Source organism: Geosmithia morbida, assembly GCF_012550715.1.
Source record: "Geosmithia morbida isolate 1262 chromosome Unknown scaffold_21, whole genome shotgun sequence".
Lineage (NCBI taxonomy): Eukaryota > Fungi > Ascomycota > Sordariomycetes > Hypocreales > Bionectriaceae > Geosmithia > Geosmithia morbida.
The window spans coordinates 34,170-49,982 of NW_023336208.1; the positions used below are offsets into that span (position 1 = coordinate 34,170).

The 15,813-nt window shown below is 54.1% G+C and overlaps 4 protein-coding genes across 4 annotated transcripts; 1 reads left to right on the forward strand and 3 right to left on the reverse strand.

The window, feature by feature from the left end:
- Nucleotides 1-3,270: 3,270 nt before the first annotated feature.
- GMORB2_4504 (GAL4) lies at nt 3,271-5,398 on the forward strand (the record flags this gene model as incomplete). Its single annotated transcript, XM_035466478.1, has 2 exons — nt 3,271-4,041; nt 4,121-5,398. Coding segments are annotated over 2 exons (2,049 nt in total), but the record flags the coding sequence as incomplete, so codon positions are not given.
- Nucleotides 5,399-7,138: 1,740 nt separating this feature from the next.
- On the reverse strand, nt 7,139-8,307 carry GMORB2_4505 (N-formyl-L-kynurenine hydrolase; the record flags this gene model as incomplete). Its single annotated transcript, XM_035466479.1, has 2 exons — nt 7,139-7,967; nt 8,051-8,307. 2 exons carry the CDS (start codon nt 8,305-8,307, stop codon nt 7,139-7,141), a joined length of 1,086 nt encoding a protein of 361 aa, XP_035318248.1.
- A 283-nt stretch (nt 8,308-8,590) lies between these two features.
- GMORB2_4506 (FAD/FMN-containing dehydrogenase) lies at nt 8,591-10,466 on the reverse strand (the record flags this gene model as incomplete). Its single annotated transcript, XM_035466480.1, has 3 exons — nt 8,591-9,597; nt 9,667-10,096; nt 10,317-10,466. 3 exons carry the CDS (start codon nt 10,464-10,466, stop codon nt 8,591-8,593), a joined length of 1,587 nt encoding a protein of 528 aa, XP_035318249.1.
- A 3,074-nt stretch (nt 10,467-13,540) lies between these two features.
- On the reverse strand, nt 13,541-15,083 carry GMORB2_4507 (uncharacterized protein; the record flags this gene model as incomplete). The annotated part of the gene is made up of 4 exons (XM_035466481.1): nt 13,541-13,699; nt 14,000-14,349; nt 14,480-14,588; nt 14,814-15,083. Coding segments are annotated over 4 exons (888 nt in total), but the record flags the coding sequence as incomplete, so codon positions are not given.
- Nucleotides 15,084-15,813: the final 730 nt, after the last annotated feature.

A 15,813-nucleotide genomic window follows, 5' to 3' on the forward strand; every position in this document is an offset into this window, starting at 1 on the left:
CTCTTTCTCTCTCTCTCTCTCTCTCTCTCTCTCTCTCTCTCTCTCCCTCTCTCTCTCTCCCTCTCTCTCTCTCTCCAAAAAAAAAGGTTGAAAAGAAAAAAGAAAAAAGAAAACAACATCTTGTCTGGTAACAGGGGGGGGGGCGGGGATGGATAACGTCGCATCATGATTCCTCCCACGTACGGCACTTGAAAGCAATGGCAATCGTACACTCACTGCCTCGAACAGTTCGAAATGCGTATGAATGACTAGAAATCGGCCAGCGCATCGGATCCCGCCCCCTCTTTGACATTTCTGCGCAGGGTTCTGGTTGGGGAGGGATAGTGGATTGTGGGTCACGTCAGGCGCCTTGACAATGACACATGATGCTTGAGTCTTGATTTCTTCAACTGTCGGTCATCAGAGAGGAATCTTGCTTCTCGGCAGCTCTCTTCTTCTTCTTCTTCACCAGAGCCTCCCTCCTTCGTCTACGGAGTCTTGATGCCCTGCGAGGTCGACATGGACGGAATGGGTCTGTCGGCTCTGGTTGCGCGTCGTTAGGAGCTGAGGGTGTGTGCATGTACGGTCTGTCGCACACAGGCCAGGTGGACGGAGGACGTCCAGGGTTCGGCGCAGACACTCTCCCTCTCCTCTCCTCTCTCCTCTTCCTCCCCCTCTTCGACGACGGTGGCGAGGAACGGGGTGGTGATCCGGTAAGATGATGCCAATTCCATTCCCCTGGATATCCCCTGGACTTGTCCTCCATGTTCAATATACACACATGCATACATATCCGTACAAGCACGGCGGAAGAGGGAGGCGGGATGGAGGAGGGTCTGTACGGGTACAGAGTATGCCGTGCAGGAGACATTGGACTCTCTCGAGAGGAGGAGATGGAGAGGCAGCAAGGCTCTGCCCCGCCTGCTAGCTCATCTGCACGACTGAGGTGTATTATCAACTCATCATGGGTCCCTTTTCTTTACTCTCGAACCGTCGTAGTCTCCCATGTCCGTGTGTGTGCGTGTGTGTGCGTGTCGCCGTCTTTGGTTGGCCCGAACGGACCGGCCGCATCGCTGAGATGTCCACCTCGAGTCCGCAGAAGTTGTAGTAGCGTGGACTGTTGCTGCCAAGTACCCGTACATGTAACGAGTAGCAATCGTACCGTAACAGTGACGAGCTACTGGCCGAGCGGTTCAGTTCTCCTGTCGAACCTTCTCGCTCTCTGACTGCTGGCAGCTCTGATCATGAGCGCCTGGTCGGGGGGGGGGGGGGGGGGGGAACCTTGCTGGCAGACCGGACAGGCGCAATCTACCGTGATCCGTCGCGCATTCGCTCCAGAAGCGGTCAGCGGTCAGAGACGTCGTCGCTCTTACCTGTAACTCTGCAACTGCCAACGAGAGTAACGAGAGCATCCTCTCCTCTGCGATACACGATACGCACATACGCAGGCGCTCGGTATGAGCATATACAACGTATCGTATCACCGAGCTCACATGTTCCCCGGCAGGGAGACTCCCTCACCTACCCTCTTGCACAGCCGTCGCATCCATCCTTTTACGAGCAGAATGCGGTGGTGGTGGTGGGCACCGTGGCGGTTAGTCGGCGGCTGACACTACAGTGGCTTGGCGGCGGGAGCGGTCTTTTGGGGGGGGGGAGGTATTCATGTCCATTTTCGGTTCACCCCCAAGATTCTTTCTCCTCTGTTCCTCTGACAGATATCCCTCTGAACGATATCATGCCCCTTCTATCGAGGTGAGAAATAAGAACAAGATGGAAAGACGGAAACAAGAGAGAGGAGACACCTGCGCTCACTCCGATTGCCCTCGACTGCCCGCACGCACAGGTTCGTTCAGTGGACCTGACCGCTGTAGACGGCCCCGGGTGAGCCCTCCATCTTTTAGCGCCAGCTCCTCCAGTGAGGTCAGCGAGGTCAGCGAGGTCAGCGCCTGATCAGGCACCTCCCCAGGCCCTGTAGCACCCGAGGACAGCACCCGCAGAGGCCCCCCCGGGGGGGGGGGGGACCGCACACACACACAGATATATATATATACATACCTGAGCCACCCAAAGTCCCAGCGCATCGCCAGCGCCTGAAGGTCAGCGCGCCGGCCAGCGCCAGTCTCGAGGCATGGATGGGCGGGCCAGCCATCGAGCAGGTTCAGCATCTAGATCAGACAGCATGTCTCCTTTTCCTTGTGTATATTCCTTTGCCTGTTCCTGTCTCTAGTAGAATCGGTAGATGAGTCGATCAGCTTGAATCCGGTTGTAGATGTTCGGATATTCAGATCCTCCTCTCTTCCAACCGGGAGATCTCCCCTGCCAGGAAATACAGGGAAGAGAAAAACACTGTGCGTTTAGCCCATACTGTAGTGTTAATATAGTGTCAGTGTGCGCCCGCGACAAAATCCGGCAGACCTCGCCTTCGCTCCTCTTTTCCTCCTTCTCATGCAGCTCTTCCCTCTTCTCTTCTTTCCTTTCACCTTCTCTTCCCATCTTTGCCTGGTTTTTACCCAACAGAACCCGTCCAGGCTTCTGTCGATCGCTCTGGTGAGTTCTCCTGCCTCGCATTCCGCCGCGCCATCCATTCCCTTCCAGCTCTCTTCCTCCCAGCCAGACCCATCGCATCCTTTTGGCCCTGCGGTCCGATTCCGTGCTCTCTCTCTCTCTCTCTCGCTCTGGGCCTGACCTCGAGATCAATCTTGGTCGCCTCAGCCACATACCTTCCATCTGCCCTCGCACATGTTCCCATCGGATACCCTCTTCATACGGCTCGACTGACAGACGAGGAAGAAGCCGACTCTAGGTTTGCTCGTCGCTTGATTTCCGACCGCCGCACCCGCCATCGCCCCAGAGCGCCGACTCTCTCCGCTCCCTCCACCAAGTGGTCTGGGTGGTGATGCGCCCTTGAACCGTCCATCGACTGTCATATATTTCTCCTGAACCTATCAATAGCTCTTGAAGCTAAAGCAGGGAAAAAAAAGGAAAAAGAAGCCCAACATCCAAGACAGAAACCCTATCGAGACCGGTTTCCCTTGCTCGAGAGCAGGCTCTCCTCACCCCAAGGTAGATTGGTAGCCGCACACGCACGCACACACACACCACACACACACACACACACACGCACACACACACATATACATACACACATACACACACACAATTACATCCATCCATCTCCGTCGAAACAATACCTCATCGACCGATTATTATACAGAAGGTACAAGAAGAGAAGAAGATAGAGAGAGAGAGAAAACCGGACATAGACGCACGCACACACACACATTCACAGCCATGACTTCTATGTCGCCGGCTTCCTCTACCGACCGGGTCGACCACGGCTCTCCAAACAGAGACGCCATCTCGCCCAGGTTGACGGCATCGCCCAAGAATGTCGCATTCGAACTCTTGTTCGTCGATGCTCCCCAGTACCGCGCGCGCCTCCCTATGCGTGTGCAGATCTACCCCCATGACACCACCGACTCGATAGTCACCACGGTCAAGAATTTCTACGGTCTGTACTCGGGCCCCACCGGCTCCAAGGGCGTCAGCTTCGAGGACAAGGACGGCAACACCCTCATCGCCCGCTACGAAAACTTTACGAACCAGATGGTCGTCTACGTCAGGGTCTTTGAGGAGTACCCTGCCGAGCCCGTCGCCTACGGCGGTGGTCACCACCATCACCAGGCCCACCACAACGGTCAGGGCTACGCCGCCTCGGCACCCGGTGGCAGCCAGGCCTACCACCACGCCGGCGGCGCCTACTCGCCTACCGGCGCCGTACATCAGAGCCCCAATGACGTCTCCCGCCCCGCGTCGAGGACGTCGCGCCATCGCAGTCGCTCCCCCGGCTCGTCCAGGGGCGACTCGGCCGGCCCCGGCCCCAAGCGCCGCTCCCGCTCCGTCAAGGACAGCTTTGACCACATGGCCGGCGGCTACAGCAGCGACGAGGGCGCCCCCAGCACCTCGTCGGCCCGGCTCAAGGACCACCTCGGCAACACGGATATCAGCGTCGACAACATTGTCGAGGGTGGCCGTCGCAAGAGAGCCAAGTTTGAAAGCTCGGTACGGCCGGATTGGCACCTCTCTAGTCACTCTGCCTCTCGTCGTCGCAAAACTGACAGTCTTCATCTGCATGATACAGGAACTGCCCCTCTTCGCCCCGCCCCAGATGCCCGCCGCCACGTCGAACCCGTCAGTGTCGCCCGCCCGCCGCATCGACCACCACCGGCCGTCGCCGGGCTTTGCGCACCCCGGCCACAACCCCTTCACAAACCCGCGCCCGATGCACTCGTCGTCTCACGGGTACAGCAGCAGCATGCACGGTCATCACCACATGTACACGCCGCACCACGGCCGTTCGCGCAGCAGCGCCGGCATCGTCGGCCTGCCCGGCAGCGCCGACATCCTGCCCACGCCCGACCCCACGGTCGGCAGCTGCGTCTCCGAGGAGGACAAGGACGTGGCCCTGCAGCTGATGCGCCTGGGCGACATGTCCAACGTCTCGCACGGCCGCACGTCGGCCTCGACTCTGGACGACGCCCTGAGCGGGAAGGCAGAGGTGGCATCGTCTACGGGTGCCACCAGCGACGGCGAGAGCGACGGCGGCGACGGCGACGTCGACGACGACGACGACGACTACGGCGCCGCCCCCCCGCCCGCGCGTCGCCAGAAACTCACGGACGGCTCCGGCCCCGGCTCCGGCGCCACGCGCACGCCCGAGGGTCGCTCGGCCCTGCCCACCTCGTCCACATTCGGCGCACCCGACCCTGCGCGGCCTGCCCCCAAGAGCAGCAGCAAGGGCACGTCCTCAACATCGGCAAAGGTCAGGTCATTGCACCCCAAGACGAAGACGTCTGCCGCGACGGCGACGGCGGCGAAGAGCTCGTCGTCCTCCAACAGGGGGGGCGGCGGTGCGGCGCAGCGCCAGCCGTCCGGCGGGCCGAAGAAGCAGCAGCTGCCGACGACGCCGGCTGGCGGACGGCCCATGTCCCCCGCGTCCGGTCCCCCGTCGCGCAAGCACTCGACGACGTCGGCCAGCCCGGCCGTGATGATGGTGCGCGGGTCGGCGGCCGGGTCAGCGAGCGGCGCGGCGGGCGCGGCGGAAGACGACCAGCCCGACCTGTCGACCAAGCCGCGGTGTCAGCGTTGCCGGAAGAGCAAGAAGGGATGCGACAGGCAGAGGCCATGCGGAAGGTGCCGCGACGCCGGGCTGTCGGCGGAGCAGTGCATCAGCGAGGACGAGGGTAACGGTCGCAAGGGGCGTTACGGTCGCCACATGGGCGTTCCCATCAAGAAGGAGGACGGCGGTGTAGGCGCACCCCCGACGTCTTCCGTTCACCCTGGTGCCGGCGCCGGCGCCGGGGTCGGTGCTGTGCACCCCGGCGCTGTGCACGGCATGGCCGGCATGCCTGGCATGTCTGGTCAGCAACCTACACTCTTGCCGGCGGCGCATATCTCCATGTCTTTTTCCACCATTGATAAGAAGAAGCGCAAGCGGTAGGAGAGAGAGAGAGAGAGAAAGAGAGAGTCTGGACAGGACCCTTGCAGCAATCTGCACATTTTATGACCCTCTTTTCTTCCTTCTTTCATTCTTGTCCCCTCCAACTTGTCACACGTTTACCTCACCCCGCACATCTTGTCCTCTTTTTTTTGTTCTCCTATCATTTCCGAACTTTTGACTCTTCTTTTTTTTCACATCTTTCTTTTATTCTCTCCTTTTTTTTCTGCACTGAACAGATCAACTACAGTAACGAGATGGAGATTATGTAATTACGATGGTTGAAGCCTTTTCTCTTTTTTTTTCTCTGTTTCACAGAAGTCTGGCATACAAGGTATAAACAAGATGGAGGAACATGTCTTTTTAAAACAAGAACTTTTTCTTTCTTTCTTTTTTTCTCAACAAGGAACAGATGGAGGGAGGAGAAGAACAGATGGAATCGAGGGACGATGGAACCGAGGGCCAGAGGGAAAGAGAGAAAAAGAAGGAAGAAGAGAACACGAAGAAGACCATTACACTCCTTTGGCGCTTTTGGAGTTTGTTTATTCTTATATTGTCTAGTTATTTTGCTATTCTACGTTTGCCAACACTCTCTTTTTGCTGTGTTCTGGGCTTGTGAATTGTCATGGTCACCGATGTGTATGAAATGGGGTTTTTGATTGTCCTGCTTTTAACGACGCTAAAAGACGGAAATGTCCAGGGTACCCGATTGGCCGGGGAATACCTTTTTAAGTGGGATACACGTGATCAGTTACGTCATTTAACCCCGCGGAGGGGTTCTACTAGACTTGCTAATAAAAAAAAGAGTATATATATGTATACGTAAATATAATAGCAATAGGAACACAAAAAAAAAACTTGATAATAATACGATGAGATGAAGATAAAGAGAAAAGTAAAGAGAAGTAAAAACGAGTGAGATGAGAAGGAAAGTGAGAGAATCAGGGAGATTTTTTATATTATATCTTGCAGAAAGTGAGATGTACTATTTCTATTGTATTTATTGTTTTATTTGTGAAAAGTTTTTGAAAAAAGATTAAAAAAAACCCTCCATTTTCATTTTTTCAATTGGATAAAATGACATTCGCGTATTATATGCAATTCCTTTGTTTTTTGTTTTTTTCTTGTACCGTCGCAAAACCCCGCCGTCGGCACATCGGCGGCAGTCGCGGGGAAGTAGCCCCACATTTCGTGTTCCGTTCTCCGGTGCCGGACAAGGCTGTGCGGATTCGTTTTAGGTGGAGACTTCCGAACCAATGAATATACCGTCAGTCAATATTACGTGTGTATGATTTGTTGAGTTGTACTTTTTATTTTTTTATTTTTTTTTTTGAAAAGACTTATTTTTCTTCCTTTTTGTATGCTCTCTCTCTCTCTTTTAAATTTTGTCTGGATATTTTTTTCTTCTGATTTTATATATATATATATATATTTAAAAAAAATTCCAACTTGTTCTCTCTCATGTTTCTTTTTTAGAGGTACAGCATGCAGTGATTATCTGAGCAATGTAGAGCCGAGACAAAAACATAGCAACACAGGGTAGATATCCCGAGTCTCCTTGGGAAGGAAGAAAGGAGACGAGCGTAGCGAGAAGGGTCCCCGGAAGGAGAATAAAGAATCACTTGCATGGAAAAAAAAGAGTATCGAGAAGAGCATCGATACCTATAAAGACTCCAATACCAAACCAATAATTCTGGCCATCTGGTCCCCCCCCCTCCAGACATCATCATGATGCCCCGTCAGATCATCAACAGCCTTCACCTTCACTCCGTCCCTCTCCAACCTGCTCTTCATCCCCTGCAACTCTGCCGAGTCAACCAGCTCATCCTCCACCGATCTGACGAGAAATATCTTCCTCTGCGCCGGCCCTCCCCCCTCGTCCTTCCGCCCAAGGAGGGCACCGTAGTCACCCTCGAACCTGGCCGGCGAGGCAGCGTCCCACTCCCGCGCATCGTCCCCAAACGCGCCGCTGATGAATCCCGCGTACCCGCCCCCGTGTCGCTCGTCGATTCCACGCAGATCGTAGATGCCCGCCACACCAACCACCGCGGCGGGCAGTGGCGATCCCCGGTCTCCTCCGTCATGGCTCGACGTCGTGAGCGTCTGGAACGACAGCGTAGCACCGGCCGAGTGCCCCACTAGGATGTACCGGTCATCCTGGAGATTGTATTCGCGCGATAGCAGAGTCAGACCCGACTGCACGTCGCGCAGGTGGTCTGGGTGTCGGGCGCTGCGCAGCTCGTTGACCGGCGTGCTAGACGGGTCCTGCGGGTAGTCTGGGTGTGGGGAAAGACGGTAGTCTATGCTTGCGAAGCCGGCGATGCCCGGCCGCAGCGGGGGGGACGAGGGCGATGGGCTGGTGTTGACAGTGGAAGAGGCAGATGAGGAGGAGGAGGTGGTGGTGGTGGTGGAAGATGTGAGGGAATCAATGGTCGCGTTGAAAGAAGTGTGGGTGATTTCAGGGTCGCGCCATGCTCCGCCGTGAATATATCTAGAGAGTACTCTTGGTTAGCCGAGACAGAAGAAAAAAAAAGAGAGTCACAAGAGGTGGAAGTGGGCAAGTCCAAGCCGTACACGATCCATAGAGGCGATGAGTTGGAAGAAGAAGAAGAAGAAGGAGGAGGTGAGTGTTCCTCGGAGAATTGCCACACGCCTACCCTCTGAAGAGAGTGGTCGCCGTATCGATGACATTTGTACGTTACGGCATCGGAAGTCATGGCTGTCTCTCCCTTTCCGGACTGATGATGATGACGGCGATATGGACCTTCGTACGGACCGGTGCGGGGAGGTTCAGAGGTTGAAGTGGGATGGTGTGATGTGGATACGTACATGTTTGTACCTGGACTTAACGTGACGGAGTGTGTGGAAACTCACCTTACTGTGTTAGTGTCGTGATGCCGCCAATGAATTCCATGCTACCGCAGACTGCGGCATCATTTAACTTGCTACACGCCCAAGACTGTAAATACTGATATATACTTCTTTCCCCGTCCGTGTATGACTATGTACCTGATCCCATCTATTTACTTTTCCGGCTCCCAGACCAAACATCATCATCTGAAGTCGCCATCAGGAAATGTGCGACCTAGATTTGAAGGCTATCAACCCCTCATGTCAAAGCTCCGAGCCGGGTGCAGGTGAACGGTTGAGCTTGAAGTAACCGGGCTGAAGCTTCTGGAAGACAGCTTGAGGATCGTACCTTTTAGAAATGGCATTGAGCTTGGCCACGTTCTCAGCACCATAACTGGCAATGACATTCTGGTACTTGCTCCCGTAGTTCATGTAGACGTAGTCGTTGTCGACGCCGAGCTCCTCGGCCTTGGCGGCAACGGTGGAGATGACGTCGGACGCGAACGTGTACATGGCTTGGTCGCCTTCGGCGTCATCCCACCAGCTGGCGATCTGGATGATATACAGAGGGCCGTCCTCGGGTGTGACGCCCAGGGCGTTGCCGCCATTTTTGCTCATGCTCTCGATCTGACCCTCGGTTATGGGGTGCATGATGAGCACCGGGTCGGCGCCAGCGACGCCGCTGACAGCCGAGCGCTTCTCGTAGAACGTGTTGCGGGCGAACGTGGCCAGCTCCAGAGTCGCCTTGGCTGTGATGGCCCAGTACAGCTCGCGCAGGTCGTAGCGGTTCGATGCCTCGATCAGGTCCGTGTACTCGTGCACGACCCGCTCCTTGGTCGTATCCTCGACGGCCATGGCCTCATTGAAGCCCTTGAACAGCGTCGACTCGCTGCCGTTGGGCTTGGCGTAGTACAGCTCCGCCACGGCCACCTTGAGGTCGTCCATCTGCGCCCATGCCAGCCACATGCCGGCATTGGGGTCCTGGGGCGAATTGACCACCAGGTTGTGGTAGGCCTTTTCGACGTCCTCAAACGCCGCCTCCAGGTACGTCTTGCTGCCACCCCATATCTTGGCGTCGGGGAGGGGCAGCGTCTCAAAGGTAAAAGCTGTCACGATGCCAAAGTTGTTGCCGCCACCACGGAGCGCCCAATACAGGTCGGGATGCGACGTTGGCGTGGCGTCAACTTTGACGCCCGATGCCGTGATGACTTCGTACCTGACGACGTTGTCGCATGCCCAGCCGTGCAGGTTGGAGAAGAAGGAGATGCCGCCTTGGTGGTGTTAGCATACGTACCGTGATACGTGATACGACGGACAGAGTTTCGTCAGCGTCAACTCACCTCCGAGAGTCAGGCCACCGGTGCCGACACTCGAGACGCGACCGCCGGTGACGGTCAGCTCGTGCTTATCGAGTGCCGTGTAGACGTCCGACCAGGTGTTTCCGGGCTGGATGACAACCGTCTCCTTGCCGTCCGACAGGGTGACGTTCCTGAGCATCTCGAGTGACACGGTCATGCCGCCCTCGATGTTCGAGGCGCCGGCAAAAGCACCATGACCACCGCTCTTGACGGCAAAGGGACATTGTGTCAAGCGCGACAGCAGCACCATGACGGACACGGAGTCAGCCGTGGGGGCCACGAAGATGCAGTGAGGGTCGACATCGCTCTGGATCTTTGACCAGTACTTGCCGGTAAAATCCGAGTACTGCGTAGCATTCGGGCTTTCCCTATAGACGGTATGGTCGCCGTAGACGTTACCCAGAGCGCGGCACTATTTACGGCAATGATTAGCGACGTCGACTCCGTCATTAATTTTCTCAGTCGACAGTTGGGACCCTCAATTGTGCATGTACGCATAAGCTGCAGTATTATGAGATCCGGGGGGGGGGGGTCGATCTCCCCCAGGATGGAGGGAAAAAATGGAAAAGAGGGGAGCATTAGGGCTAGCATACAGCAATGGAGCAAGAATTTTTGCTGGCATGCGTAGAAACCCCGGAGAGTTCAGGGATCTTGGAGAAGTCGACACCATGATCCCGGAGGGCCTTGGCGACGTTAAAAGGGCTGCTCTCAAATGCATGCTCTGTTGCGGCTGCTACGCTGGCGAGGGCGGCCAAGCCGGCGAGACGGACGGCATTGATCATGATGGGGAAAAAAAAAACGATCCTAATGCGGTTCGCCTGCGTCGAATAGAAGCTGGCACAGGGCCCAAGTGACAGGGAGAGGAATAAGGAGGAATTGGAAGGAGGGCGGTCAAAATAGCGGAGCGACGATGGACCTGAGATGGGTCGGGTGAGTGCGTGCTCGCACAATTAAATACGAGTTTATCTCCGTACTGAGTAAGTAGCAGGTGTCAATTCGAAGAAGCACGGATCGCTCAAGTCTCGGCCGTATATAATGCCCTGGTGCAATGCTACGGACTCTGGAGTAAACAATCGCCCAATTTCCAATACTCGTACGAACTCGGGCATCATTGCTGACATTGTCGATTTCTTGTTACCATTCCTCTTTTAGTGGGTGACACGGGAATAACCGGATGTTTGTAATCTGTACTGTAGTAAGTAGTAATAATGCTTTGTATTGTATGCCGTGCACTGTTTCAGGTAGCGTACTCACTACCCTGATTGCTTTCATGCCTTGGTACTCGGGGAAGTGACGATTAGGATCGGGAAATGAGAGGTGGGATGCGGTTGCCACCGACAATCTTGATCTGTTCATCCACAAGTGTAAACGTCTGATGTTGTCGTAGGCGTTGCACTTCTGCACCGCCATAATATCGGCGCCTGCTGTGTATGTATCAGAGGGTCATAAAGAGCACCACCTCTGTTCTCCGCAGACATAGGCGTATTAGACCGAGCCGTAGTGTTCTGCATATACGTCCCACCCACAAGAAAGAGCGAAGGGCTGGTACATGAGTGCGCATGTATTGCCTAGCCTTGTTCGCTGGGCTGTGGTTGACCGCCGGGAGCGAAAGACCCGTAGAAGTAGGGACGCAAGGCGCAAATACCGGACAAATCAGTATCAATACCAGTAGTCGCACGGAACCTGCCGTAAAGCGTTCTACGCTAAAAGAGGTTGCGTCCGCAGTCGTGATAGTCGTCATGATAACACGCTGTCGTTTCTATGGTTGCCGATTGGGACTCAGCATGGTTGGATTTGGACAGGATACCGGATGTAGCACTAAGAGTCCATGTCCTCGGAAATGGCGTGATGCATCGGGAGATGTGCCGGTGCTTGATTGCTGCTGAAAGCATTCCCGGACATGCTGGCGGTCGTTGATTCGGGAACCTGGGCTCGGGGTGTTGATTCCATCCAGATTGCACTCTGCAGTGCACCTTGTAGAGCAAAAGGCTCCTCCTTCCTGCCTGCGCTGCCGACTGTCCCGTGTCCACACCACACGAGCGTGCCACATGTCAAGTGAGGGCTGAAGCTTGAAACAGAGCCCATGGGTAGTTAGTTGGTGGCGTCTCTTTGCGACAATTCGATGAGAGTGATTGATGTTGCAACGAAGAGATGGAGATGCGGGGAAGAAAGAGTTGGCCAACTTGCTCGGTGATACATTCCGGTCGCACCTTCCTCCAGAGCACCACATAACCCCACACGTCAACGTTGAGAAGGTACGACTTACGACGAGGGATTGATTAGCAATTACGTATATGCTAACAGGAAGGAGCGCACATAACGTCACATGCAACCTCTCGTCCCCCGCCTCAACCTCTCTTCTCTCTCCCCCCTTACATGCCTGTCCGAGCGTCACCGGTCCTGACCCTTCTGGTTCGTCTGCGGTAGAGATGGAGGATAACTGGAGATGCTGATCAATCCCATCTGCGACCCCATGGCCTTTGTGGTTCGCTGTCCAAGAGAATACGTACGCACCTCGCCTACACCGGCGGCGAGTCTTGTACATACATCGTCGTATCAATGGCCATCATACTGCCGCATCTGCCTTGCCTCTGAACCACGACTCCTTCGAGCACTCATCGCCCACGTAAGAAGGCATGTGCACACTGGTCGGTGAGGGACTCTCCTCTTCTTATGCATTCTGCCCATTGGCCCAGGATGATCTGCATACTTTGGCTCCTACATGGATGGGCGAATGGCTGCCCATTCTCGGCTGCACAAAGTCCATCATCATCATTGGCCGGTTGCACCATACGGCATGTACCCTCGTTTTCCACGTGTTGAGTGCGGATGTGCTGGCTTCTGGTGTGATAGTAATATGTTCCGTGTGTCTCATGTGCTACTTACCGTCGGTAGTTGAGTAAAAGGGGAGTTGAGACGGAGGAGGAGGAGGAGGAGGAGTTAATACGTATCGTGGCATCTCCTGCTTTCCGAGCCGTCAGAAAGAAAGACAGAAAAAGGAGAGGAAAATGCGTGCCGCCGCCGACGACGCCAGAAGCACCCCATGAGCCGAGCTGCACCTACGACAATGTCCGACCTGAAAACGCGAACCCTCCAGGCGACGGGAATCGTCATGACTGTACTTGCCACGACCGTCTTCTGCGTCCGCATATACCTCAGATTCCTCAAGAGGCGGCGCGTCTCGTCGGAGGATGTCCTCCTTTTCGCTCCATGAGCCGTCTTTGTCGTCGTCGCCGTCATGTACCTGTGTGCTGGCCGAATCATGTTCCGTACCCAGGCCGTGGTGGACGGCAAGATCAAGCTCTACCCTGACCTGCCGCAGGATAGGGTGTACAGCCGAAAGACGTTCTTCGTGACCACCTTGGGCTTGTGGATTTGCCTGCGGCTCGCCAAGGTGTTGTTTCTGTGCTTGTACAAGCTCCCTATGGCCAATGTGAAGCCATTCGTCACATCTTGGTGGATAGTCGTTCTCATCAGTGCTGCTGTATGACCGAGTGTGTATAGCCGTCTCGACGGTGCGAGCTGCCTATTTCGACAGAAGTAGAAGCAGTGTGCCAGGGAGGGGGGGGGGAGAGGCTTAGACAGCCTTCTGCTCCATGGCTTGCACTCTGGGAAATCATAGAATCAGCAATTTGACATGTTCATCTCCTTACGTTCCTTGTTCTTCTTCTTCTTCTTCTTCTTCTTTTCGGTACTACTTGTTAATCAGGACCGTCATGCACTAGTAATTCAATAAAAATCATGATATATGTATATCCCCCTTTTCTACTCCGCCTTGCTTTGTCGATCCAGAGAGGGTATCTTGTCTTCGTTGATCCCGACTGCGTAAATTCATTCCCGACTCAGAGGACCCAATTCATGACTTGTTGTTGATCTTGTTCTTGAGAGAAGAGATGAACCCACCGAGATTCTTCTTTTGAGTCTTACCCTCCTGAACAATCTGCCTCGGCTTGTCATTATTCACCTCTCTCTTCTCGTCATTCTCCTTCTTGCCATTCCCCTTCTTGCCATTCTCCTTCTTGTCATCACCACTAGACTTTTTGCCCCACCAATCCCAGTCTCTCTTCTCATCAGAAATCTTCTCCCCATATTTCTTCTTCTTGCTACCGCCACCATCACTTCTGCTTCTGCTGCCGCCGCTGCCGCTACTGCTGCTGCTGCTGTTGTTATTGTTATTGTTGTTGTTGTTGTTGTTGTTGTTGTTGTTGTTGGCTGGACCAGAACCAAGGTTACCTCCCTTCTTCCTCTTGTCCATTTCCTTCTTAGGATCGACCTGCTTAGTATTGGCACTCATAATCTTGTTGGCAAAGGAGACGGTGTCGGTGCGTTCGATATTTTGATGGCCATCCTTGTCCGTGCCTTCCTTCTTGTCGTCCTTCGCCTTCTTCTTCTTCTCCTTTTTCTCCTTCTTGTCTTTGGCGCTACTACTACCGGTGGGGTCATCGTCGTCGTCGTCGTCAGAGTCCACCTGAGCAGGACCGGAGAAGAGATCCTTGACCTGCCCGGGACCGAACATCCTGTCGTAGATGGCCTTTGTGGTGCCGAATTCCGGGTGGCCTTCCGACTTGATGGCGTCGAGGAGGTGGAGGGTATAGGTCTGGCAGTTGTTTGTGATGAGGTTGTACGCCGGGGCCGTTTGGCGAATGTTTTCAATCGTTGATTCGCCTGGTTTGCATGTCAGTCATCATACCCATCATCTTTTCTCCCCCCTTTTTATTATTATCAATCTTTCTCTTTTCTCTTTCTTCTTTAACCTCCTTCCCTCCCCCTCCTCCCCCTCTCTGCATAAACATACCTGTGCGACGAATGGCGTCGTCATTGAAGCGCGTCTCTCCAACGGCAAAGGTTTTCCATTCCTCTGGCACGACCTTTTGGTTGGTATAGATGATGTCGAGATTTTCATCCTTATGATCCTGTCAATCTCTGTATCTCGAACCGAACCGGAGGGGCTGGGGTTGGGGTTGGGTTGCTATGCAAAAGAACAAAACGAGTGAGACGAGACAGATGATAGGCGAATGTGTCATGTAAACAGAGGATGATGTGAGGAGATAAACCGAGGATTTGAGAGACACGAAAAAAAAGAGAGAGAGACAAAAAAAGAGCGAGCAAAGTGAGGGGAAAAAACGTACCATCCACAACTGATGGGCATACCCTCCGACCAAAACAGCCCAGTGCTGCGTAGGATCTGGATAATTCTTGATACTGTCGGTAATCATCTTGCCCAGTACCGTCTCCTCGGCGAACCACTTGCCCGCGCCTCCACCTACGGGATGCCATCCCACGTGGACAGGACGGGCGCGCTGTCTGAACTTTGGCTTGGTGACGGGAATGACGTTGGGCTGTTTACCCAGACCGACGGCCTTTTTGATGGATGAGCTTCCCTTGTCAATGTTCTCCTGACTGCATCTCTCACGTCGAGTTAGCGTTCTTGAGAATGATCGGAGTCTCTCTCTCTCTCTCTCAGTCTCAGATCCACCCCTGAGAATGTATATATGAAGAGGGAGGGGGTTTTCTTTTGGGAGATATGAGAGAGAGAGAGAGAGAGAGAGAGAGAGAGAGAGAGAGAGAGAGAGAGATACGTACACAAAATCGCCAATCTTGACGAATGCACCTTTATTCTTTTTGACATTTTTGTTTTCTGTTTCTGTAGCCATCTCCCCCCTGTTTTCTTTCGGTATCTCTTGTGGTTTTTTATGCGCGCAGCTTGTTGTCGTGATTGGTGAATTGAGTGAGTGAGTGAGTGAGTGAGTGAACTGAGTACTCGTATAGAAAGTCAGAGACTGAAGCTGAGAGGATGGAGGTGATTGAGGCGCGATGAGTGGAGGGGTCCAGGTGATCGTTTATTTGATGCATTATTTACCTTTCTTCTCTCTCTCTCTCTCTCTCTCTCTCTCTCTCTCTCTCCCTCTCTGTACTCGTATGTGCACTGACCGAGGTAAGACGCGCTGGATGTGACTGGGAATAGGAGGCCACGGTTCCATTTAGCGCTGCTTCCTCAGGTTAAACTGATTGTTTGTTATTAGACGGTTGGCCGCTGGCTGATTATTCATCGCCCCAACTTCAGCTGAAGAATTGAGGGAAAAAAAAACAAGGGTCAAAACTCGGATATCGCCAGCAACAGAAAAAAAA